Below are 25,969 nucleotides of genomic sequence, written 5' to 3' on the forward strand. Positions count from 1 at the left end.
ACCCCAGCCCCTTACCCTCCTGCTGCTACCCCAGCCCCTTACCCCGCTGCTGCTACCCCAGCCCCTTACCCCGCTGCTGCTACCCCAGCCCCTTACCCCGCTGCTGCGCGTCCCTTACACCCATTTTGCTTCTTTTTTTCCCCCTCCAATCTCTCTTTAAATGTGCCCACTTTTCATAAAATGCATAAAACATGAAGAGATTGTAATTAGCTTCCCCCCTTGGCAAGAAGTCCAGGCAGGGACAGACCACCTCTAACAGAAGCCCAAAGGCAAGGGCGGAATGTTATTAGAAATAGTAAACAGATGAAACATGCATTGACAACGATGGTGGGGTTTGTGGTGGTGGGGCATTTAATGTCATTAGATATACAAAACCAAATTAAGCTAATGCGCTTTCGCAGATATGCAATTAGCATGGATGGGTGCGCTTCAACGGGAGAGATTTGCGACATGGGAGGGCTTTTAAAACAAACACTGAACTCCGCACGTGCAGCAAGCAAACGCCAGGGAGCTCTGAGCATTTAACGAAGCTTCCGCAAGGGAAGAGAGCGGCCACGGAAGAGCCGGGTGCATTGAAGGAGCGGCGTGAGGCGGCGTGGAACGCGGGAGCAGGCTGGAGCTGAGCACGCTACCTTGTGTGCCGTGTCGGCGAACTGCTGGGCACTGTTCATCAGGTCTCCGGTCCTCTCTTCCACGCGGCCCAGCCTCTCCCCGCGCTCGTTAAGAGCCTGGCTGGCCTTCTGCACGGCGCTGGTCACGCTGTCCGCCGCAGAGTGCAGGATGCTGTTACCTGCGCACACGCACGCGCACGGCATAAAAGTTTACAATCGTTTACATATAGTTGTTTAAAGAGCACACTAAAGACAACTCGTTTTTACAGTGACTGGGCAACAGTGAAAACCAGCTGATATTCATTCAATTTAAATAAGGTTTGTTTAGGTTTATGGACAACAAGCAGGTCATCTGCTCCAGAATCAGCCCAAATCCCACATTTCACTTGCTGCCCCAAAGGCTTAAACACTTAGACATTTATGACGCTGGAACAAAATGTGCCAGATCCAAGCATGTCGCTACAGCTGAGGCAAATTGGGGAACAAAAAGAAAGTTTGGACTGATGCCAAGGAACGATGTGTGCTTTAGTCCCATTATTTCCAGCTTTCCCCCCCCCCCCTCAGACGGAGCAGGGTTCACCACAGCAATAAGCTTCTAGAATAGGGGGAGGGAGAAACCCGCTCTTCCACCGACACCATCCAGCCCTGCTGAAGTATCCACGACAAGCTATATAATTTGGGCTGCTTTCAGGGGTGCCAACAACCAAGTGCTAACAGCAAAGCCCAGGGAAGAGAGTGGAGCCCAACCGCATTCCTGTCACTTCACAGAGCTGCAGCTAGAGCGCTCTAATCCACTCCCTTATGTGAGGGTGAAGGTGGTGTGCTTTGCAGAAACACTCTTGCATTGTTTTGGTTTTTTTAGATACTCCCTCCACTGGTGACACTTGGTGCACCCTGCTCCACCCTTCCTAAAAAAAAATGAATAAATAAATGCACAAAGCCTCCTTCTGCTCTGGTCAAAGTTCAAAACAAATGGATCCTCAGAGGAGCAGCATGCAAAAACCGGAACGCTCTGTGAGAACAATAGATAAGGCTGTGGAAACAAAAGGTGGCTTCAGATGACACGCGAGAACAATGTGATCCTCTCACAAGGCCGGGCAAGGACCGGGGCCGAGAGCTGTAAATACAAGGCTTTCATTTAGCTGGAGAGTTGGAAACATGAGCCCCTCCTTTAACCCCCTCGCACAGGAGCAGTACAGGCCACAGGAGGGAAGGCCCGATGCACAATTCAATTATCCGTTTTTAGTCAAACAGCAGCAATACATAAGCTGAACTTTATCCAGTGGTCCACATATCTTCCCGTAATGCAGGAAGAACGTTTCATAAGCTCTGAGGGAAGCAGACAAGTGCGGAGTGTGTAGGTGCCACCATGCGTAGAAGCAGAGGCGTCGCCACAGCGGGAGAAAGGGAGGGGTTGTACCGACTACATCACCTCCAAACAAAGTTCCCTTTAGTAAAGTCAAAGCAACGGGCCCTCAGCTCCAGGTCAGAAGGCTTTGAGTCAGTGCTCTGATTGTGGGGAGAGTAACTGATGTGCTGCAGGCTAGTCTGTGTGCCTCCTCAGTGAAAAGCCCAGGCCCGGAAGAGGGAAGCGCGTACTATGAAAGGCTCGTACCTCTGCTTTCAAACATGCCATTAAATCAAAGAAAAATCAAGTCTCTATGAAACCTCTGCGAGAAAAAGAAAACCAAGTGTCAGGCTGCTGGAGATCCTAAATGACGGGCTTCATAGCGAAATGCTTGGACGCCCACTCAGGTGATCCATGCTGGGCCACGGGTCAGATCAGGCAGCCCTTTTGCGCGTCACCTGACTGGCCTGACATCAGCAGCCTCTCGGGCAGAAGGCGTCTTTCTGGCAGCAGACACGGTTCAGGCTTCTGGCCCGCAAAAGGCTGCTTCTAATCCCCCCTTCCATACATGTTGCCAAACACGTGCCAACTCCCACTGTGTCGCAGGCCCTGAGATGGCTCTGGAGCCGGGCGGGGACCTTGTGGGGCCAAGCTTCTCCTGCGAGTAATATAATTAAGGGCCAGGCAGGCTGGAGGCTGCTGGATAATGGGACTCAAAGGGCCTTTATGAAGGTGCCGACAGCCGGACTTGCTGGGAGAGTGAAACAATGCAATGTTAAAGATTTTGCCCATTTTGGCGAACAAAACAGCCACATTGACTCATCTCCCAAGTGCACGGAAGCCTGCTGTCCAAATAAAACGCAGCCATTCATTCAAAGGCGGAAATATCTCAGGAAAAGTCACTTTGCAAATATACCCTAAATATACCCCAAGTACAACTGAGGGTAAAAGTTGGCATGTGCTTGAATTAAGAGACATTCGCTATGCTAATACTGATTTATCGCATTCAACCAAAGTTTCTTGGGATGGCTCCAACTGTAGAATTTGCCCGGTCCCCTATGCTCTTCACACAGTGTGTCCAGCAAACTGCTGCTACTGCTCAGAGCTCCAGGAGTGATGCATCTTGGGATCCCTCCCTATATCCATGCAACACGAGTGAGCACGGGTGACGGAGGTAACAAAAAGCACATCAAAGGCGTGTTGTTGTTTTTTTGGTCCTTATGTTCCAGAGTGAACCCAAAAAATAAGAGAGATAACAGAAATTTTATGGCAGTTGAACAACAGCTTGGACAAAACGAAAAGAAAATCTGGAAAGCGTGGCTGGGGCCCAGTAACGGAGGCCACTGCGTCGAGAGGATGATGCACCCTAGGCATGTGCCCCATCCCCCACGCAGGAGCAGCTCCACTCAGCCGGCTGTGGAGAAAGGGGAGTGGCTCTCACAGCTCGATACGCAGACTAGCCGGCCAAACCTTCCAGTGCCCTGCCTCTCCTCTCTCCGCTTAATCCAGGCAAACCCTGTTATGATCTGACCCAAGAAGCCTGCTGCTTCCAACCTTTCCCTTCTGTTTTTCAGTGCAGACAGAAGCTTTTTTTAAATCTGGAACTTAAAGGGAAGGAAAATCCTTGTGCCAAGTAACAAAACTAGAACTTAGCCCAATATAAAAACACACCTGATGTAGCCCAATATTACAGCCGACTGAACTCATCAGCAGAATAGCCAGTCTTTTGTGAACAAATTGGGTGTGTGACAGCAGTACCACAAAAAGTGGAAACAAGAGGGTTCTGATGAGGTTTGGGAAGTTCTGGAACAGGAAGTGAGGCGGTATGTTAGGACGGCTCTCTGACAGGGCCATCAGACCCTTGATTGGTGCTTGTTACATCCGTAACGCTGGCCCAGTCGAGCATGGTGACACACGTAGGACTCTCCCGACCTGATGACATATGGATCTCGAAGTTGCAAGACTACATTCCTCCTCACTAGACTGCTCCTCTGCGGAGGATTTTACGGCCTGTAACTACAGATCCAAATACATCGACAACTCTTGCTTTAATGCACAGTGCAAGTGTGAGGGTGTGTAATTTTAAGGTTATAACTGGGAGGAGCTAAAATGTTATCCATGTCTGGCTGTAGTCATGAGTTACATACAAGTGATTCTCAGTTATAGGTGAAGAGAGACCTATAAAATTCAAACAAGGCTCAAGGCATTGCTTTCCCATACTAAACGTATATCTGTTTATGTCCTATTACTGACTGCATTCTTGCTTTTTCTGGTTAGCTATAGGCAGCAGTATACATGGTCTCACCCGATCGTATTAGTCCTGGAGGGTCAAGTCTTACAAAACACAACTGATTTAATGAGCACGAGTCTGCCAGCCATGACGCATCTCTCATTTCATCCGTCTTCACTACATTAGAAAGAGTTATACATACACATAGCCACTTTATTCAAGGTCGTTACTACAAGCTCCAGAGGATGTCTGCAGACATGTCCCCCACAGTTATTGTCCCACACCTGAGCAGCTTCATGATATTTGTTTTGCACTGGTGTGAGACTTAGACTGTAAGGGACAGAGCGGTTCTTCCGTCGTGAGTGCCTCTGAGTCTAAATTCCTTTTTTTTCCCTGCCTCTCATGTCTGAATGAGTCTCAGCACAGCATATTGAGCCATTGAAACTCAGACTGGAAAGCCAGGCAGCTCCATTGATGTCAGCTGAATTTAAATAGCATCGTGTGCACGCGTGTGTGTGTGTGTGTGTGTGTGTGTGTGTGTGTCCAACCCAGCTTGGAGTGCTTCCTCCACAGAGCACCTGCCCGACACTGCTACCCACACTAATCCATGTTAGCCTCTCGGCACACCAGACCTTCACCAGAGGGCGAAGGAATGAGAGCCAAAATTTCTGAGCTGTGCTTTATAGAGTAGGAGGGAGCTTACTGGAGCATTAGCATCGGGAAAGGGGAGAGAGGGCAATGAGTAGCAGGATCAGCGGCAGCAGCATCTTCGGCAGGCGCCTCAAAGCACACGGAATAACCCCCAACGCACCTGCGGAAGCTCAAATAAGAGGCTGGTCGCGTGACTTTTTAAAAAAAAGTTGCATTTAAATGCACAGTTTCTGTGATTACACTGATTAAAAAGGACTGAAAAGAAGATTTTAAATCCTACTGCACTGGGCACCATATTTCAAATTTGTCAAAAGTATCCCCACGAATCAGGAGTGCAAACATCCTGTTCCAAACACTGTGGACCAAAATTTGAGAAGCTTGGGACAAAATGTCTTCCTGCAGACACAGCAGTGTAAGGCAGCAGGTCAGTGAGGGTTCACAGCTGAGGCTAGTATAGGCATTAGGGGCAGTCCACTCACCTCCCAGCAGTTTGGACTGGCAGTTGACGAACTCGGGCTTCCTGTCGGCACTATAGCGCTGGCAGGTGTGGTGCAGGACCTGAACGAACATGCACTTGTCCCCAGCTGAACTGGCCACCCACTGGTCGAAGGCGTTCTCGAACATCAGGTCAAACTCCGGGCCGTCCTGTGTCACGAGAGGCAGAGAGCAAGGCGAGGTGGTGGAAAAGCAAGCAGTGGGCAAACAAAAAGTGAAAACGTCGTCAAGGAGTGAATTGCGTCATTCCCTTATAAAGGGCAAGAAGAGGGGATAGAGGTTTCTAGATGAGACAGACAGGTGGGTACAAAAGGGAGAGACAGCAAGCAGCCCACCATCACCCTCCTCGCTCTGCGGGGCCACAGTCTGTCGGGGTCCCCATGACTCACCCTGTTGGGGTCGATGCCATTGACCTGCCTCAGCTGGTCGAGGGTCCACTGGGATCTCCGGATAAAGGAGGAAGAGCCCTCGAACTGCTTTACTTTCGTGATGGAGACCTGTGTCGGCTTCCTGTTAGTGACTGGAATAAGAGAATGGAGAAAACAGGAAGTTACTCTCTCGGTCTTGGAATAAGCCCACATAAAACTGAGGCGCATTAGCTGAACGCTAAGATGGGTTCTCCTCAGGGACGCGGATTCAGTGCACTGTGTAGGCGTCAGAACAACAGTGGAAAGAATGGCACTTGAGTTCTTCCTTTTCAGGAGGAGGCAGTACACAGCCATTCTGTACCAGCCCTGGTTTACATACGGAATTTGGCGCATGGAAAATAAATGTCAAGAAAACGTGCGAAGCCAAGTTCACACAAAATGATATTCAATGCAGGCTCAGACAAATTTTCAAGATCTGTGACAAAACTCATAGCTCAAAGTCAAATAAGTGGTGAGAACTCAAGATGCATGTTATGAGCAAGAATTTAGGTCATAGTAAGTGCGCTGATATTTTCAAGCAAGTGTTAAATTCTTCTTAAAATCTTAAACTGGTTTTACAAATGTGCAATTTTCATGGCAATTATGCTATCACAGTTGACAATCTCAAATCGTGAATGCTGCTTGCTTAGCATCTTAGCAAATACTACTTTCATGAACATGTCTGGGAAGTCATCCACTAAAGCACAAAGATGGAAAAAAAAAGGTTGAATGCTTTTGCAGAAAAACTAAATTTCAGACAAAATAATTACAATTAGCCTTACTGTCCCTTTCAAGCATGTATGCGCAATATGCATTATGTCAGTAAAAGGAGTCTAATGAAGATAAGGAGGGCAGTTTTAGGTTGGGTAAATTAACAATAACATGATGTCTAGAAATAATTAACTATACAATCCAATATATATTTACAAAGTGACAAATATGAAATATTTAAATGTTTTTAAAGTGAGCTTGATATCTGGGTTCTATTTCTAACTGCTCAGTACAAGTTCAGAAATCCAGATTTACTTAACTATTCAGAAATGTGCAGTAAACATTCTGCGAACAATGACAGTTTTATTACCCTTGAAGTGCACCCATTTCTAAGAAGAAGTCATGTGTTTTTCAGTATTATTCCATGTACAAAAGACAACCCTTGCATGGCGCATGAAAAACCACCTACACATTCTCTACATGTACAGGGACCTACAGGGAACAGCTGTTAACTCAACACACTAGTTACACCCATAACACATCTAGCATGTCTCTCTTCAGGTTACATGTCCTTCTGACCCAAGGCCAGTCATCTACTAGGACACTGCGTAGTTCTTTTTCTCCCTTACATCACCTGAAATTCCAGAGCTCTGCACAGACTAAATCAAATCCATGGTTTTCTGCATCAACGTGCATGTGGCTTTGGCGTGGGGACCAGGCCAACCATAATACAGGCCGACGCATTCCTCACTGCTTTTTCTCAGTCTCGCGCACTAGTGCACGATTATACAGATGCAGGCTCGCCGACACATGCATTCACTCATGCACACTAATAGACGCATGCATCGTCTCCCTCATACTCACTCACACCCAAGCTTAGTCTCACTTTCTCTGGGCATCCCTCATCAGCAGGTCATCTCCCCTCCTGCACCCCAGTTCCACCTTCAAACTGCCATCTGGACGAGCAGTGTTATTTACCATTACCAAAGCCTTGAGGGCTTTTGGGAATCCAGAGAGCCAAGCCCTCCCTCAGCCTACACAATCAGCTCCAGACATCAGATGTATATGAAACATTGGACTGTCGTTACACAGTGGTTACATGCATGTACACACACACACACACACACACACACACACACACACACACACACATCTGGAGATTGCATTAGGCTCTGGGCACCCCAACAAACATTCCTATATACTGAAAAGCTCTCAGAGAAAGACTTAACTTGCAATACCATGATTAACATATGGTACTCACAGCCTTCATGAGAACTGATTTGCTTTTAGAATAAAAGCGCCGAAGCAGCAGAGGACGACACAAGAACTCCAAACTCCCATGAAGTATTGTGGCGCATGAACCAGGAAGGCACAGCTTACGTCAAACCATTCAAATACAAAATCAACCACGTTAATCAGAGCAACAAAGAAGAAGAGAGTGACATGATGAGTCCATGCCTTAGTGGACTAGTGACTGGGTGAACGAGCATGCTCCAAACCGAAGCTTACCACCAACTCCGGTGAGGGGGTCTGAGGGAGACGAAACAGGGCCTAGTGGCTGCATTACTCGGCACACCTGGGCACTCTGTGAACAGCCTCACTGCAGGGGAGGGCGCAGGGGAAGGAGGAGAGTTTCCTTTATGAAAATGGAAACAGTTCTTGCGATTTGGATACCATGCCGGGGACTTGAACAAAAATGAAGGGTGTGACCTGTGTATGGATCAGAAAATGGAGACAGCCTCTACTGAGGGTGCCAATGCACACCTAAAGCACAGCAAGGAGTTCGGCTCCTCCGTTTAACATCAAAACAAAAACAAACAAAAACAAGAAATAAATAAATAAATAAAGGAACTGAATCAAAATATGGTGCACATGGGCCAGGCACTGCGGATACTGTGGATTTCACTTTCTGGCAAGCTTCAGCCACTATGACTGGCGTGCTCGTCACTGCCATATTCCACAGCTTTGCTGGTAATCGCAGAATTTGCGGCCAGCTCAGTTTCAAAACATTGGGCGGGATGCCTGTATTCAAAATGACTGTTACACAACGTCCAAATAACACGAGGGAGGGTCGAAAACATCTTTTAATATGCATGGGAGACTTGACGCCTTTGTTTTAATTTGGAACAATATTTCATGAACGCCGGAGTCGTCTTCTCCATGAGCTCACCACAGAGCACTCTCTCACAAGCACTTAATCCACTCGAGCACGCAGCGTTCTCCTTCCAAGGCCCCCATGGCTCTTTATTTATACCCGTCATTGTGTCGCATGTTTTCTCCCCAGAGGGCCCACCACACCTCGCCTGAACGTTTGCTGGGTGGCGCTGGCAGGGCTGCAGCGTGCACAACACAGTCAGGAAAACAAAGAAATCCCTCCATGAGATTTCCAGCAGCAACAGCACATCACAACACGCACTACAACAACAGAAGTGCGGGGACTGAAGCCAAGGGGGAGGAGGCGTGAAGGGGAGGGGAGCCCAGGAGAGCACAAAGCTGGGTTTGACTGTCACCAGAGGGGCCACCCGTGAGCGTGGGACATGGGGACAGCAAAATGTTCTTCATGAGCTCCTGCAGCGCCGAATGCTGCAGCCCAGTGCGTCTCTCACACGCTGCAGGAAAGCGCTGGACTTCACTAGCGGCTCTCCTGCAGCAACAATCCGCTCCTCGACTGGTCACGCCCGGAAGAACAGGCTTGGCAGCCACACCATCCGAATTACATTACAAACCAATCGGACAGCACGAGCAGCTCATGCAACAAACCCAATATAATACATGCAATAACATAATACACCAAGGGAAAACAAAGATTTGATTTCATTAATTGAAAACCCTTTTTTAAATAGCACCTTAGTAAAGCAACAGTAACCCAACATGGGCATAACTTACACACAGCTCAAAAAAAAGGTCACCACCTGAATTTAACTAAGCAAATAGGTAAGAGCTTCTCATTGGATAATTACTAGGCTGGCAACAAGTTATTTAACCCTAACTGATGCAGTGAGTAGCTTCCATTTGTTAAACCACCATGTGGAAACATCCTGTGGTCGTGGAAAAGATGTTAATCTGTTTCAGAAGGGTCAAATTATTGACATATATCAAGCAGAGAAAACATCTAAGGAGATTGCTGAAACTATTAAAATCAGGTTAAGAACTGTCCAACGCATTATTAAAAAGTGGAAGGACAGTGGGGAAACATCATCTTCGAGGAAGGAATGCGGTCAGAAAAAAAAATCTTGAATGATCGTGATCAGCGATCAATTAAACGTGTGGTGAAATCAAATCGTAGAAAAACAACAGCAGAACTCAGAATAGTGATATAACAGCAGAATAGTGAAAGTAAGAGCATTTCCACATGCACAATGCGAAGGGAACTCAAGGGATTGGGACTAAACAGCTGTGTAGCCTTAAGAAAACCACTCGTCAGTGAAGCTAACCATCAAAAATGGCTTCAATTTGCTAGGGAGCATAAAGATTGGACTCTGGAGCAATGGAAGAAGATCATGTGGGCTGATGAGTCCAGATTTACCCTGTTCCAGAGTGATGGGCGCATCAGGGTAAGAAGAGAGGCGGCTGAAGTGATACACCCATCATGCCTAGTGCCTACCATACAAGCCTGTGGGGGCAGTGCTATGATCTGTGGTTGCTGCAGTTGGTCAGGTCTAGGTTCAGCAACGTTATGTGCCCAAAGAATGAGGTCAGCTGACTACTACCCAAATATACTGAACAACCAGTTTATTCCATCAATGGATTTTTTCTAACTTGATGGCACGGGCATATTCCAAGATGATAATGCCAGGATTCATCGGGTTCAAATTGTGAAAGAGTGGTACAGGGAGCATGAGACATCATTTTCACACATGGATTGGCCACCACAGAGTCCAGACCTGAACCCCATTGAGAATCTTTCGGATGTTCTAGAGAAGACTTTGCGCAGTGGTCCAAATCTCCCATCATCAATACAAGATCTTGGGGGTACAATTAATGCAACTCTGGACAGAAATAAATGTTGAGACATTGCAGAGGCTTGTGGAAACGATGCCACAGCGAATGCGTGCCGTAATCAAAGCTAAAGGCGGTCCAACGAAATCGTAGAGTGAGATTTTTTTTTGGCCAGGCAGTGTGTGTGTGATAGATTATATTTAATAAATAAATAAATAAATAAATACATAAATAAATAAATAAATACATACATAAATAATCAAACTCTCTCTCAAATGTTCTTAGTGCTCATAAGCATTCATAAACCATTAGATTTGTTGTTATAATCAGTAGTATAATGATAATAAATAATTATTACTCAAAGATAGAAACAAAAAAACCCTAGGATATATATATATTAATATATTAATATATTAATATATATATATATATATATATATATATTAATATTACAGACATATACATATATACACACAAACAATTCTTTCAGCACTTTCCAGAGTTCTCCTTTAGATACTTTCTTTTAATACTGCATACAAATTTCCTGTATTTTCTGGCAGTATTCTAATAGAGAGACTGTACACACACACACACACACACACACACACTGCATCAGCCAACAGCTGCAGAAACTCCCTCAGCACAGCCTCTGTGTAGATCACAGATAACCTGCTCCTGTGTGTAGATCACAGGTAACTCGCTCCTACTGAGGAGCAGAGGCCTGGGGGCTCGCCTATCTACTTAACAGGGCAGCGCACGGTACCTTTGCCCGGCGACAGATGAAAGACTTTCGACAGGAAGAGCACCACGTCTCGGGGGCTTGGTGGCATAAACCTCAAAGGCAAGGAACAACTAGAGGTTACTATAGCAATCCCAGAAGCACTGCACAGGGGCAGCTGTTTAGGAGCTGCTGCCTGAGCTTGTCCGATACACTCACCCACCCACCCACACGATTTGGAATACTCTGTAGTCCCTGTCCTGTCCTTCTGAACAGTCCTCCTGGCCACCTCAGGATTGCCATGCTGAAGACCTTCACTACAAACTGTTAATGCAGTTCATACTCCTGCAAGGGCATGGACATGAACATACCTCTGAGAAGGTGCACGGAACAAGCCAGCATATTAGTCAGACCAGAACAGAGAGGCAGTTTAGAAGAAGTTATATGCAAGCCCACAACTTTCCACTTGGCACACTTTCCACTTGCTGCACTAGGAACACCTTCCAGACACATTTTACTCTGGCCTTTAGAAAGAATTATTTTTGTAGGTGGTCAGTTCAATTTCCAGCAGCAAGGACAAGAATAGGCACCTTTGAGTTTTTGGAATGACAAGTGCCCACCATTTGAATTCAAATCATCATCATCATCATCATCATCTGAATTTGCTTTTGGAGGTTTTGAGCATTTGTTACGGCACTTAAAAGTGGTCTAAATGTAGTTGTCTAAAGCATGGGTCGTTGTTTTACTGTACTGTACTCTGAAAAGAGCTCAGAAAGGAGTTGTTTACTGTATTTATATTAAGAACTCTAAACATACATTCAAGTCAACGTGAGAATCATAAATGTTTGGATTTAGTGCGACATGTGGAGCAGAATGTCCCGTAGTTTTTGGGTGCAAAACAAGGAGTTTTATTAAAAAAAAACAAAACTCTTGCTTCATTTGAACTCGCTCATCCATTTCTTACTGCTGAATCGCAGGCCAAAAAAGTTCAAATCTCCTGAAGCTCTACTATACCCACCCTTTTAGACTTCCCATTTACACAGTACACCTCTTTCCATTGTTCAGATAGAATGAAAAAAGGTTCAGAGATTGAACCTTTTAAATTGTTGGATTGAGCCTAGCCTGAAGATTCTCTCTCGCCTGAAAATCTTGTTTCAATTATACCAGTACATGCCACTTCTCCTTTAAAGTACATGTAAAGGTAGAGACACAATGAAACAAGAAACGGGTACTGAAAAATATATTTACATTACTGAAGGTCAAAACTGTAAAGCTCAATATCTTAAAACCATAGAGAAAGTCTGATCACCAGCATGGCTTGAGATGGAGATCTGCATTCCTATGGGACTCCGTGGGATTCCCAGGATTGAGCAGGACCAAATTTCAAATGACATGCACCATAGCGGGAGGTTAACCAATCCAGTCTGGATGAGAACAGGACAAAACATACATGCTGAAAAATACCTCAATTTAATAAGTAGCCTGAATAAAACTTTAAAAGTCATCACTTTTAATTAGCATGTATAAACAGGGACAACAATAAATGCATTCTAAATAGTGGCAAAGCAACCAATCACATGAACAGCATTACTGTGCTATAGAAAAGGCAGGGCCTTATAGGGTCAGTTGGCCTCGCGTGGAAAGTGCACTAAAGAAAGGCAAATGCACCACAATTAAGCCAAATAAAGGCACGTCTGACATACGACAGTCATTTTCAGTTGTAACTAATACACATGGAAATCAGCTCCCATTTGCTTGCTGTGATAAGTCCAAAAGAAAGAGTAGCCACAAATCGAGTACCTGTTTAAAGTGTTATGTTCTCCGTTAGAAAGGGGGAAAAACAATTATCATTCACCCCCAAATTGTCATTTATATATAAAAAGAGATGAATGATTTAAAGAAGAAAACAAAAAATTGCTGAATTCATTAAAAAAAAGTGTTTTGAATATGGACATACAACCATTCAGCATTCAGGATTTATTTGGGGATTTTTTTTATTTATTTATAGAGACTATTCACTTCCATGGACATTTTAAAGTTGGCTGTAGCAATGTAGTCTTAATAAATATTCAGTATTTTATTTCTTGATATGCATTTACTAAGAATAAACATATTTAGCAATAAAATTAAATTTGTTTGATGTCTGCTGTTATAGGAGAAAATAATTAATTTGTGAACAGAGTGTGTCAAATACCGGAGGTCATTTCCCCTCATATGGTACTGTGGGCGTGTGTGAGTGAAGCAAGGAGTGAGTGAGTGTGGGTGGGAGCAGGCCGCAAGGCCAGCAGGACAGGTGAAAATGTGGTTGATATTTTGGCGGGAGCAGGCAAGAGTGGGATGAATAGTAGCAGGAGATAACGGGAGTGGGATTTTTTTATTTTTTTTAATCTGTTCCACACAGACCTTTAGCTGGAATAGCAGCCCAAGCCTGAATAATAGAACCCAAGGGAAATAAAACACAAACTAATAGCATGCAAGGAAATACACCCAAATAATATGTTTCTTTGAAATAAATGTCAAACACCAACTGAACAATTAAGGTCAGTACAAGAGACCAAGTAAATTTCCAAGTGGACAGATTTAGACAAATTGTGATCATTAGTATTAGAAGCAGCACAAACTGAGGAGGACTCATCCGTGCAAAGAGCTGAGTCACTCCCCTCTTTCGACAGTGAGGTTTGATTGTAGGATTTTGTGCAAAAACTCAACAAGAATTTCCTAGAATATTGTTTCATTTGGAGAGTAATAGGACTGCTGAAAACCAAACACTTTTTCTAAAAGACTATTTAGAAGACTACAAGGTTAGGTGAATGTTCTTAAAATAGTTTTTTTTTTTCTTTTTTAAATCTAGAGGCTTCAAAAAAAGTACTCTTTTACAGCATAAAGACCTCTGTTACAAGGAAAAATCATTGTCTAGTGCCTCCAACAACCTTAGAGCAGTGGACAGTTTAAAAATACAATACAGAATCTGACGGCGTAATCTGCTAGTATACTCATCCACCAGGCCTTAGCCTGCTGCTGCCACCCAGTGAGTCTGAGCAAAGACGAGATCAGTGCAAACCCCTCGACCAGGACACAAGGAGGCAGATAGGAGGGTTATGGGAAACAGCTCATTGGTCACGGCACCAAACCATCAGCGTCCGTGTGCAGCTGAAGAACACCGTGTCTCCTCCACCGGGGCGAAGCCATTTCCGTGGAGGGGGGAGTTACATGGCCAGGTTAAAGGGCACGCATCTGTCCCTGTGAAGCACCCCCCACCTACCGAGCTGAGGGGTCTGCATGCTCATGCGAGGCTCCTATTGTAGCCTAGGAATTTAAAAATAAACCTTTTTTTTAAATAAAGCTTTAATTACAAGCACCATAGCATGACCAGTCACAGACTCTCCCCAGCTGGCAAGACGAGTACACCATGACGAGCAGAACCCGGGCTGAGTCACACCATGATGAGCAGAACCCGGGCTGATTCACAAGCTTACATGCCACAGCAGGACAGAGGGCTTCAAGGAGCAGATTACACGTCTGCTACTTTTCCCAGTTATTTCTGAGTGTCCACAGCCAGCTTATAAATCTTGTTTGATTTGAGCTCTCAAACAGTATTTTCACATTTCAAAAGGTCTCTTCTTTATGAAATGCTAACGAAGTGACAGAGGCAGACCAAGTCCTGCTTTGTCTCACTGAGAATGACCTAGTCAATGAGACACATCTTGAACTGCTTGATGTATGAAACATTATGCTTGATCAATTCAGCACCAGTGTTTGAGTTGGACCAGACAAAAACTTCACTAACAGGAAAAAGTTCAGTGACAGTTTGACATCTTTGCCGCTAGAGAAAGAAGATAATGGCCTGCTCTGTGCTATAGCCAACTCACATGTAGCAACCCATATCTCCCACCATTCTGTCCTGCACCGCAAGCCTTCTGTGTCATTAAAGCCTCATGAAAAGATGTTTACCAAAACCAAGCTAATGGCGTCAAGGAATGCACAATCACACAGATGAGAGCAGAGCCATCAGTTAACATTAAAACTTGTTAAGTTATGCATAATTATACTTAAATGTCCAAACTGAGGTAACAAAGCAATTAGGCACTCTAAAGAGATCAGGTCTTTAATAGAGTCAATCCTTCCATACCTGGTGGGGGTCTCCCCCATCACAACTTTCCTCAAGGTCACAGTTTCCTCAATGCCGTCTCACTGCATCATGAACTGCTGGAAAGAGCTTTAAAAAATTTTTAAAAAAAAAAACAAAAAAAAAACCTTCCTGCCTTCATGTCTGACAACTCAGGGAGAACCTTTATCCGCAGACATTAAAGGAAGAGCGCGAGCTGCGGATAACGGGTGACCTCTGCAGAAACACTGCTACAAAACACTCCAGCTGGACCCAGGGAGTCGGCAACTCCAAGCTACAGACGTCTGGGTAGAACACAAAAAGACCAGGGTAAACACTTGGATTAAAGGCAGATCAGCAGTCTCTCACATCACATTAAGAATAGTCAAACAGCCCTGCTGAAGCTGTGCAGAACGCACACGTACTCACGCCTAAGGCAACACCTTACTCCTGGCTGTCAGGATGAGCTTGATGAGGCATGGGCAATAAACAGAACACTTTCTACAGACCTGCAAAATGCAGCTATTACCCAGCTGTCCACCTGTGCCCATATCAGAGAGACACAGGCAGAAAGGTGAAAATCACACTGTCAAAATTATACTGTCAAACAGTTAAGAATATTGACAAGTGTAATACTTAGGCCCGCTTTGCATGTCAGTACAGCATCAGATCACACTGCATAAAAGCTTTTCTCAGACTCCTCAAAAGATGTGGGCTGTTATCAAGGGACAGATGAAAGGTGATGTCTCCATGCCCCTGAAACGTGGGCAAGCATGTCATTAAAGGTATCTGGGCTACTGTTTTAGAATCCTTAAGTGGAACCTCTGACTCTCCTGACTTAAGTGGGGATTCCGAGTCACAGTCCTGAGTCATTTAAGGGGGGGGGGGAAGCAAACAATATTGACAGGTCACATTCCTAAAGAAATGCACTGAAAAAGGAAAGAGTAAGTCATATACATATATACATATATATACACACACACATATATATATATATATATATATATATATATATATATATATATATACACACACACACACACACACACACACACACACACACACACACACACACACACACACACACACACACACACACATATATATATATAAAATGTGTGTGTATGTAGACACACGTAGATGATTTTTGGGCAGTCTCAAACAACTAGCTACACCAACTTGCTGTGATGAACCTGTGTACATCTTTGTACATCTTTGAGAGGCAACAATAGCAGTAAGTAGGAAAGAGGAGGAAAGGGATCTCCAACTCATCTGTGCACTTTCAGTGACCTTTATACCATCTCATCTCTCCTCAGAAAGATACAAACTGAGCGAAATTGATACAGAAAGATGACCGTAGCTAGAAAGACAGACCAAGAGAGCGTGAGAGCGAGAGACAGACTGACACTGCAAACATTACAACAGAATCTTATAAGCTGAGGGACTGAATGTCAATAACAGGATTCTGAATCCCACCCAGCTGAATCCATCTGCCAATGGTTGATGTTTTATTCCTAACCTGAAGTTAACCACTTCTTCATGTGTGTACATGGGTGCACAGCATTAAACATTTAAACCAGAACTACTGGCTATATCTCACTACTATTAGTGCAGGGAGGCGGCTGTCCTCCAAACAGACCCTTGACCAAACCCTGGTTCATACTGCTGTTTTATCAAGTTCTGCGCATAACACAGGTACAGAACGTGACCCATGAATGCATTCTGAGCATTCCTCTTCCACTCAAGGGACCAACAACAAAACCCCATCCATGCAAGACCAGAGCAGCCGCCTGTCCTTCCATCCCGCTCCACTGGACTGCTCTGCATGGCTCATGGATCCCCCAGTCCTGCTGCCTACTGAAGCTTCCTATGGAACATGAAAAATAATGCACTGTAAAGAATCACACACTTAAAAGGATTGAGAAATAGAGTGGAACATTCGAAGCACAGTCAAATCCCTTACAATCAGTCATCCACACTGATTACTGTAAAGCCAATTATTATTAAGGAGATTTATAAGGGACCATGGAGTCTGCATCTGGATAAAGTGCCGTCATGTTCCCGGCCCTCCCCGCCTGTCCGCCCTGTCCATAGACACGGCCCTCGCGATCACTCCAGATGTGCCTGGACAGCTATCAGGGAACATCAGCAGCATGCTTCCATGAGCCTTCAGCACCATCCTGTCAAGCTGCCTTTCTGTGGCCCTTCACACTGCTGGACCCCCTCACCACCACCAAGATTCAGCATGGGTCAAGTGCATTTTAGTACAGGGCAGCAAGAGTGCAAATAAGTAAATGAAGTCACAAAAGGAAAAAAAAACAAACAAAAAACAAACTCAAAACTAAATCCCCGGAGCTTGTGCAGGTCACAAGGAGTTCAATAATCCCATCAGTAGAAACGATTTCCTCTTGGATCTGAGAATGTGACATTTCAGAATACTTCAAAGCAAGCGTGCTTGAACCTGACAGACAGCCGAACTGGATGGAAGCGGCCGATATCACTGATTGGCCATCTGGTCTTCGTCAGATCCTGGAACATTGCTGAGCAGGCTTAGTGCAGGCCATTTAGCGAAGCAGCAAAACCAAGCCAACCCAGAAATGGCCAAGATAAAGGATAAAGATAACTGCTCATGTTTTTTATTTTTATATTATATATATATATATATATATATATATATATATATATATATATATATATATATATATATAAATAATATAAAAATAAAAAAATTATGCAGGCTGATTTAAACAGTGTGCTGAGGCAAAAACATAAAACACTATGAATATAAAGCGGCAAACAAGCCAGTATAATTGTTCATCTGAAATCATGTTAGCCCCAAATGAGCATCACAGAGGATTCAGAGAATACAGAGAATAAAAACCAAGAAGGACCGAATCAGAGTCTGAATCAGAGAGCCACTCCAGACTCTGCGTGTGCTAGAGATAAACATTCAAGGCAGGTTTTCCAGACACAGATTATATTCAGCATTCACTGGAAGTGGCCTATACATTGATCTCTGAAGATTTGTTGCTTCAGTGGAATGACATTTCTTCTTTTATGACTTGGCCTCACCTTTTAAAGGAGCATAAACACAGATTCAATCAGTTATTGATGGTCTGGAATACCATCACTGTAGTGTATTCAATACTAAAGAAAACCTGAATAGTACCTTATAATTCATCGGTCCTGATCAGTTATCTTCAAGAGGCAAATGGTGAACTATAACTGTAATGTAGAATTCTAGAATGTTGTTCAGCACATTTTTTCATTCACGCTTTACTGTTTGCCCCAACAGATCTTACCCCTGAAAGGGTTTAAGGAACACTGTATCCATGCACAAAAAAAGCTATTACTTGTTAACTGATCCAAATGAGGTTTTCTGATCATTAGCCACACTAACCTTTTCAATCGAGTCTTCTGTTAGGGTTATGCACACATCACAGTCTTTTTTGTCTGGACTTTGCCACAGCAGGGAAGCATATGAAAGAGCACTAATGCCACGCTCATTTTCTCAAACATCTGGTGGGTGTGCTCCTTCCACAGTCTCTAGAATGAATAATTAATCCTCCTCATCATCAGTGCAGATATAGCACTGTACGGACAGGTGAGGATGGGCAAGTCCCTGAAGAGAAAGTCAGTACTGCATCACGTTTGGGAAGCGCTAGATTCAGAGAAGAGCTTGGATTGGTCTTGCTGATGAGTTAGTTACCCCCCCCCCCCACACACACACACTATAGCTATCCTGATGCGTTATGGGCTTCTACAGACTGCTATTAAAATCCTCCAGTTCTACACAGGCACATTCACAGAGTTTAATAGGACATGAACAGCATATACCCAACGTCTTTAAATGTTTGGATGTTTATTCTTGCTTGAGCAATTTTGTTATTCTGCAAAATTAACTGCCATAAATACTTCCAATACAGCATGAGAGGAAGTGAGAAACTACTGGATTCACCAGAACAGACTCGGTGTACTGTGGTATGGAGGGGGACTTGCTCAAAAATGCAGACCAACTGCCCAAACCACATCAATACTGTTTGCCCTGGGCAGACGGAATTTCAGTCTAACGATCCCAATGCAGACTGAATGGGGAGTTAATACATCCCATAACACTACTCAGAGAGCCAGACAGCGCCCTTGAGCACACAGCACGTGGCTATCGCGATGGGGAAGGGTTAGATGGGCTCTTTATTTTCCTCTCAATCTCCCTCTCCATTGTCCACGCATGGACCTTTGGGTCATGACAGCGAGTACAGTCATGAAAGAAAACGAGGAAGGAAAGCCCAGGACGTTCATGGGGAAATATTTCCCTCCCTGGAAAATATGACTGAAGAAACGAAGTAACTGTGTAGCTGTAACCATGGCTAAAGACATTTTTTAATTTAAAAATCCAAACGATATTACATAGATAATCTGCACTGAAAACCACACAGTCAAAAAAGGACTAAGGCGTGATTGCAAAAATTAGCACAGAAAAACATGAAAATGAGGGTATCGTTTTTATTGGTACTCGGGAGACTGATAAACTGATGCTGATATAAGCCTGGGTGATGTAGTGCGCAGATATTCCAGAAATGAAGACACTACCAAATTAGATGCTGACAGCAAAGAGTTTGCCATTTAATTACTCTGGGACTTATGCTGCTAAGACCACAGCATGTTTCAACAGGTTACGTCCTAAAAGGTCATCAGTGCAGAAAAGCCTGTTTAATCTCCCTTGAGGGCTCCATCAGAAGTATGTGCTTTACATGCTCCCACAGTGGTGTCCAAGGACCTCTCATCAGTGCCCTTCCACAGAAATGACAGAGCCATAAATATCAGGACACCCGCCAGGCCACTGGAAGACGGCAAGGCTGTTCAGGCCACCTGCGGGGTCCTGCCTACAGACCCAGGCTCATTGCAAGCATGCGCTCACAGACAGACAGACATCCATTATAACCCCCCATAACCTTTAAAAGGATCATGATTGGGCTACAGCGTAGGCCCTACTTGCTCCACGCTGGACCCCGGGAGCCGAGGGGCCGCCTCCGGACGGCCGGTTATGGCGTCGGCCGCGCGTGGGTAAGCGCGCCGCTGTTTACCCCGGCTGGCACCTCCTCGGGGGAAAGCTGCGCTGGTGCCTGCGTTCTTTGTTCTTACAAAGAATAAACAAGCTTCTTGCTGATGCAAATAGACTGCCAGCCCCCAAACAGCCCATTTACTTCTCAGACAAAATACGTTCTGTTCTCATGCATAATGCGTTCAATGGATGGACCCTAAATGTCAGCAACAAAAAGAAACGTGATGAATATTTAGCGAACGGCAATATTTAGATAGAAGAAAGGACACATTACTCAACTTTTTCTGAGTTTTTAAAAAGAAGAGTTTTTGAAGCCACATCTAATTTTTCTCCTCAGAGCCCAGCTTCAGTTCCATAATGCCAGTCTCCCATGGAATCTCCATGACAGCACGGTCGTACCCCCCCCCCCCCCCCCACATAAGAGAGAGACCTTGTGCATGGTCTCCATCCATCCAGGACCCCTTTGTAGCCACAGGCCCTGGCCAATACAAGCATCCGAAGGCAGAAGTCACTGTGAGCTCAGTTTTCATCTGACTGGAGTGAGATGTTAAAGGGCGGGGTGCGAGCGTAGCGTATGGCGGATCCGGGGCCCTAGTGGGCAGCAGCCTGAGGCTGTGCCTCCCTGCTGGGTTTGTGCGGGGACGGCAGGAACACGTCCAGCTGATGCTTTGGGTGACCTTCATTAGCACAAACAGTTGCACCAGACACAGCCGGGGACCTCCCAATCTGAGCCCACACGCCAGCACCACCAGCCAGGCCGTACAAAGAACTCCCACCGATCAACACGTCCTTATTACTAATATTCCTTATTACTCTACCTGCTTTTTCTAGCCTTTTCGAGACACTGTAGAAATGGTTAAGATCAATGGTTAGGTCATTAGAAAGTGGATTATTGCTGTGAAATCAGTGATAAGTTGCCACCACCTCAATGGCCTAAAAAATTGTTTCATAAAGAAGATAGAAACAAGCTTATTTTATTGCAACATGATTGGAATGTAAAAAAATAACAAAATCTTCAAAGCGGCAGTCACTCCCTCCCCTGGCAAAAAGAAAGGACACGCAGTACTGTTGAACAATAGTGTCCTTATCCCAATACAGTGAACAACCTCAGCACTGAGCAAACAACTAAAACGGTGAGGAAACCTGTGTGTCAGTGATGTCAAGGGGACATCACTAGCCACGATTCTCAGCCGGTCCCGGACCTTCCTGCCACATTCCTGTGCCCAGTCCCACAGCCTGTGGATGAGGAGCTGGCTAACGAGCTCAGCCCTGCCTGGGAGGAGTGGCGCCAGACTCGGTAAAGGGAGCCGAGTCACAGCGGGGAACAAGCTGTCTGTGTGCCTGGGAAGAGGGCTTCTGGTTTGGAAGGGCTATGCACCACCGGTTTTCCCTGTGCACCACAGACCTTTCCGAGATTGACTGGCAACAGAACAAGCGCAATAATAAACTGCAGTTTAAGCAGTAAAAATCAAGTCAGTAGATCAATAAAAGCAAAACCAGAAATTCTGGGGCTTATACAGTAGCCTGCGAAAGGACTGCCTGCACACTGCAGCGCACATACCAGCCTTACTACACTGGTCACAGTGAGAGGTCATGAACAAGGTGGCCATAAAGCATATCGTCCGGTCCATTCAACCAGAGCCCAGCTCCTCTGAAGCACTGCAGCATTAAGATCCTATTAGCTATGAGACAGAGGATTTCAAGCGATGGCCTGCTTCCTCATATTTGACAGCAAGACCTTTGAGTTGTTGTGTGCGTTATGTGAAATTTAGTACAGATTAAAACTCCTCAAAGACCTGAGCCGCTGTGTTCCTGTGGCTCGGCCCAGGCCAGTAGGTGTGCTCCAATGCGGGCCGCTTTCATCTGGCCTGGTGTTCACCTCATCCGGTGGAGACAATCCATCATCCTGGGAGAGAGTGAGAGAAACATCTCACTCCCTCACTCAGCAGGAATGAAAGGTGTCGAAATTTGGAGGAAGACATCTCGCTAACATGCCACCATTTTGCAAAAGTCAGACTGGTTAGACAACAGTGCCATTAACTTGAAGCCTAAATGCCTTTGTTACCATGCATGTTATAGTAATATCTTTAAACCATCCTAGACGCCATTCTGTACAGTACCAAAACACAAATTAGATTTTCCTGCTGCTTCGGATGCTGCTAAAACGAGTGCAATACTCCAACAAGCTTAATGAGGCACAACATGCATTTAATATGACAAATATGTAACAGCAAAAAAAGTGTTAAACTGCTGAATGTGCAAACTGACATCCGTCAATCTGTCATTTAACATCCATCATTTAAGCATCTGTCAATCGGAAAGGGTGACAAAATCTTAGGTGAATGGTCACAGAGAAACTGTCTAATGGGTCAGAGGTTTGCATCCACTTGCTCATTTCAACTTGTACGTGAAGCTCGGAGTTTGACGTGACTCGCAAAAAGCAAATCATTCAAGGTACATAAGTCTGTGGTGAGTCACCAATAAACTGCAATTTAAAATGCACACAAAAAGGAATTCAGCAATTACCCAGCATACAGCACTAGTACTTCACAGCAAAAAAAAAAAAGATAAATTGGACCGTTTCCTGTCTACCCAAATTACCTTTCAGATTTTCTCTCAATAAACAGATGCAAATGTTCTCAATAAAGTAGTTTGAATATCTGATTTAACCGCTCAGTAATAAGTGAGCATTTTGAACTGAAAAGTGGCCTCATTAAAGCTTGCTTGAATTCCTCTCTCATCTCATCTATGAACAATGCATACACAAAGATGCACCTCAGATCAGACAGTGACAGTGAAAACACCCCTGATGGTGTCGCAAAAGGATTTCCCCCATCAGGTGCTAACCCTCTAGAAAGTTAATGTCAACAGCATGTAATGAAAAAATACACTTTGCAATAATACCACTTTTTAGTTCATGCTTTGGTTGGTTGGAAACAGCTGGAGACATGTTTCACATGAAAATTTCATTTCTTAAAAAGAAAACCGCACATCCCCACACATCCACCCAAACCACACGGCAGGCGGAAATACCACAGTGGGAAGGAACAATTCAAGGAAGAATCAGCAAAGAGCGTTTCATGTATGACCAAAAATATATCCAAATGCAAAATGTCTTACAGGGAAAATCCTGTAAACATGAAACATTGAACACACAAGTTAGTGTTAATTCACACCTTCCCCCCCAGCTTTAAAACAATGCCAGTAAATCGCCAAAGTTCTAGTAACAGCAAGGCCATTGGTTCAACCCCCCAATGGAGCACAATATAATACTAATGAATATGTAATACTGTTGAACACATACTCTGGATAACAGTGTCTGCCAAATGCTCTAACTGTAAATGCAAGTAAAATAACCCTGATTCCCCAATACAATCAAATCGCTTGAGTCCATCATATGGAAAGTCATTTTTCTTCTGTTCAAGTGACTGCAGCTTCTGGCTGGAGCAGGCCCCCAGCTGCAGAGTTGTTCAGGGAACACGGCAGAGCTCCCGGGCACCACAAGACAGCCTCAGACCCGCTCTCCAGAGGTAACTACAAACTGGATTCCAAGTAGTTACCAGATTCAACACCTGAAAACGGACCTTAAATGAGACGGTTGTGTGGATTCTCGCAGTACTTCTGTGGCAGAATGCTACCTCCATCACAAGACCCAAACAGTCTCTAGGATATAACGTGTGCCCTGGCGTGTGGAAGAAGTACTGCGTCACAAAGTTCTCGTTACTAGGGTGAACAAATTACGAAGAGAGGCTCTTCTCCTCTCAGGGCTTGTTACCAGCTAGAGCTCCCGGTTCAGTAATGTTTATACATCCAAGCCTTTAACCTCTTAAAAGAATCTTTATTGTACTGTTGGGGCACAAAATCTGTGTATCCACCCTATTTAAAAACATACCATGGAATGTTATGGTTCAGTTGCTGAGAACAGCTAATGCTCTGATATTGCAAGTGGATTAAAAGGAACTTGCATGGTGGACGTGAAGTAAAACAAGCTGCTATAACAATAGCATTTAATAACTTTGTGGTGATCTCTCACCCCACGCGAGAGTATGCAGTAGAAGACAAGAACAACAATCTAAAACAGCAAAAGATCAAGGATTCAGAGGCACTCCAGCCTGAATATTATTAAATGATCACACTGAGGTTTGAGCAAACAGGCATGCCATTATGCAGATGAACATGAGGGATGTATGTGGTGTAACAGAGTCAAATCCAATACTACCACACCATGCTTGCCTGGCACTGCCAAATCAGAGCTGCAAAAAGACATGAGCAGCAGAAGCGAGACAATCATCCCTGGAGTCAGACTGCAATGGAATAAATTATGCATCCTAAAATATCAATTCATGGTTCCACATTTCAACTGTCACACAGGCATCCTTCAACTCTCACCAGCCTATTAAGTCTGCCATGTGAACAGCTGCTGTGAGCAGAGGAATGTATCGATGCAGGATATTAAAAGTGCAGTTACATTTTCCCAACTAATAAAAAGACTCTGAGCTTGGAGGTCCATTCAGGATGTCTACTGTGTAACACTGCACAAACAGGTTGATGGAACTATATTTCCGCACTTTTCTCTAGGCAAAAGAGTTCACTTTAGTAAGAAAATGTGTTTCACTTAAAGGACCATATTCTCCCTTTAATTCTGTAATTATGAAGTTCTTTCAGCTTCTACTCATTACTCAAATCTTTAATGCTGGATTCATTAAACGTGAATTTAGCATTAGAACAGCACAACACACCATGGGTCCGCACAATGGGTCCGCCACAAACTCACTGGCAAATAAGAGGCATAACATGGTCCAGAACGGAGTCAAAGAGCTCCCCATCAATAAATAATCCTCAGTCAATACGGTAAGGTGGACTTTCAATAATGTAGAGTCAGTTCCATCTTTCAGGAGTTCTGATTATAACATCTGAAATTCCCCCTGCAGTGCACATCCTATGAAGCCAATGTTCGCTAGAGGTACTAGAGTAAAAGCCTACAAATAAAACTCCATATCAGAACATATACAAACTAGAAATGTATTACATACAACAGCATAAAGGCAGAGAAAGGATTTAGGTTATATACTGATCACGTTTCAACTTGAACATTTCAGTTCTTGCACGTATACTTCAAAAAAATGCAACCTTACACTTACTGCAGTACAGTAACTAATGTGCTTGCACAATGAGAACTTGATTTGTGAACCAGTCTCCTTCACAGACACAATTACACATTAGCAGTCAAGGCATGGTCAACTTCACATTGATTCTTGACCAAGCAAACATAAATCAGGTTTTCACATCCATGAGGCAGACCGAGCACACTGGAGATATGAAATCAGCACAGCTTCTTGCATACGATCGTAACCGTGTCAGCCACACGCTGCAGCAGAGTGCAGTTGGTACGTAGCTGAACAGGCATCGTTTGTTTTCTTTTTTCTCTTGGTTCCCCAGCACCCTGGATTGAATGACGATGACACTGTGGTGCACAATGCTAGTAGAAAGCAGGCCATCGTGAAGATGGAAGCTGTAAATCCATCAGACAGTTCATTTTAACATACCTAGGACCAGTCTCCTGTAAGGACAGACTTGGGACTAGTCCATCTGGGAAAGCAGTCTGTATTGTTTTGTCTTTTTGGTATGTTATTCAGACTACCAAACAAGCAGCAAACAAAAACAAACAAATTCAAGACTCGAACTACCGCAT

At 44.4% G+C, this 25,969-nt stretch overlaps 1 protein-coding gene across 2 annotated transcripts in view; it reads right to left on the reverse strand.

The window, feature by feature from the left end:
- Positions 1 to 25,969, reverse strand: part of stxbp6 (syntaxin binding protein 6 (amisyn)) — a 48,299-nt gene that overhangs the window by 6,411 nt on the left and 15,919 nt on the right. The window contains exons 3-5 of one of the 2 annotated variants that reach the window (XM_027002415.3): positions 5,725 to 5,855; positions 5,320 to 5,485; positions 633 to 790 (exon numbers count right to left, since the gene is read on the reverse strand). In XM_027002415.3, coding sequence (XP_026858216.2) covers positions 633 to 790; positions 5,320 to 5,485; positions 5,725 to 5,855 — 455 coding nt within the window. The remainder of the gene's footprint in view (positions 1 to 632; positions 791 to 5,319; positions 5,486 to 5,724; positions 5,856 to 25,969) is intronic. The other variant, XM_081721716.1, reaches the window with a different exon arrangement.

This window comes from Electrophorus electricus, chromosome 10 (genome assembly GCF_041902795.1).
Source record: "Electrophorus electricus isolate QZ-2024a chromosome 10, ASM4190279v1, whole genome shotgun sequence".
In the NCBI taxonomy this organism is placed as follows: domain Eukaryota; kingdom Metazoa; phylum Chordata; class Actinopteri; order Gymnotiformes; family Gymnotidae; genus Electrophorus; species Electrophorus electricus.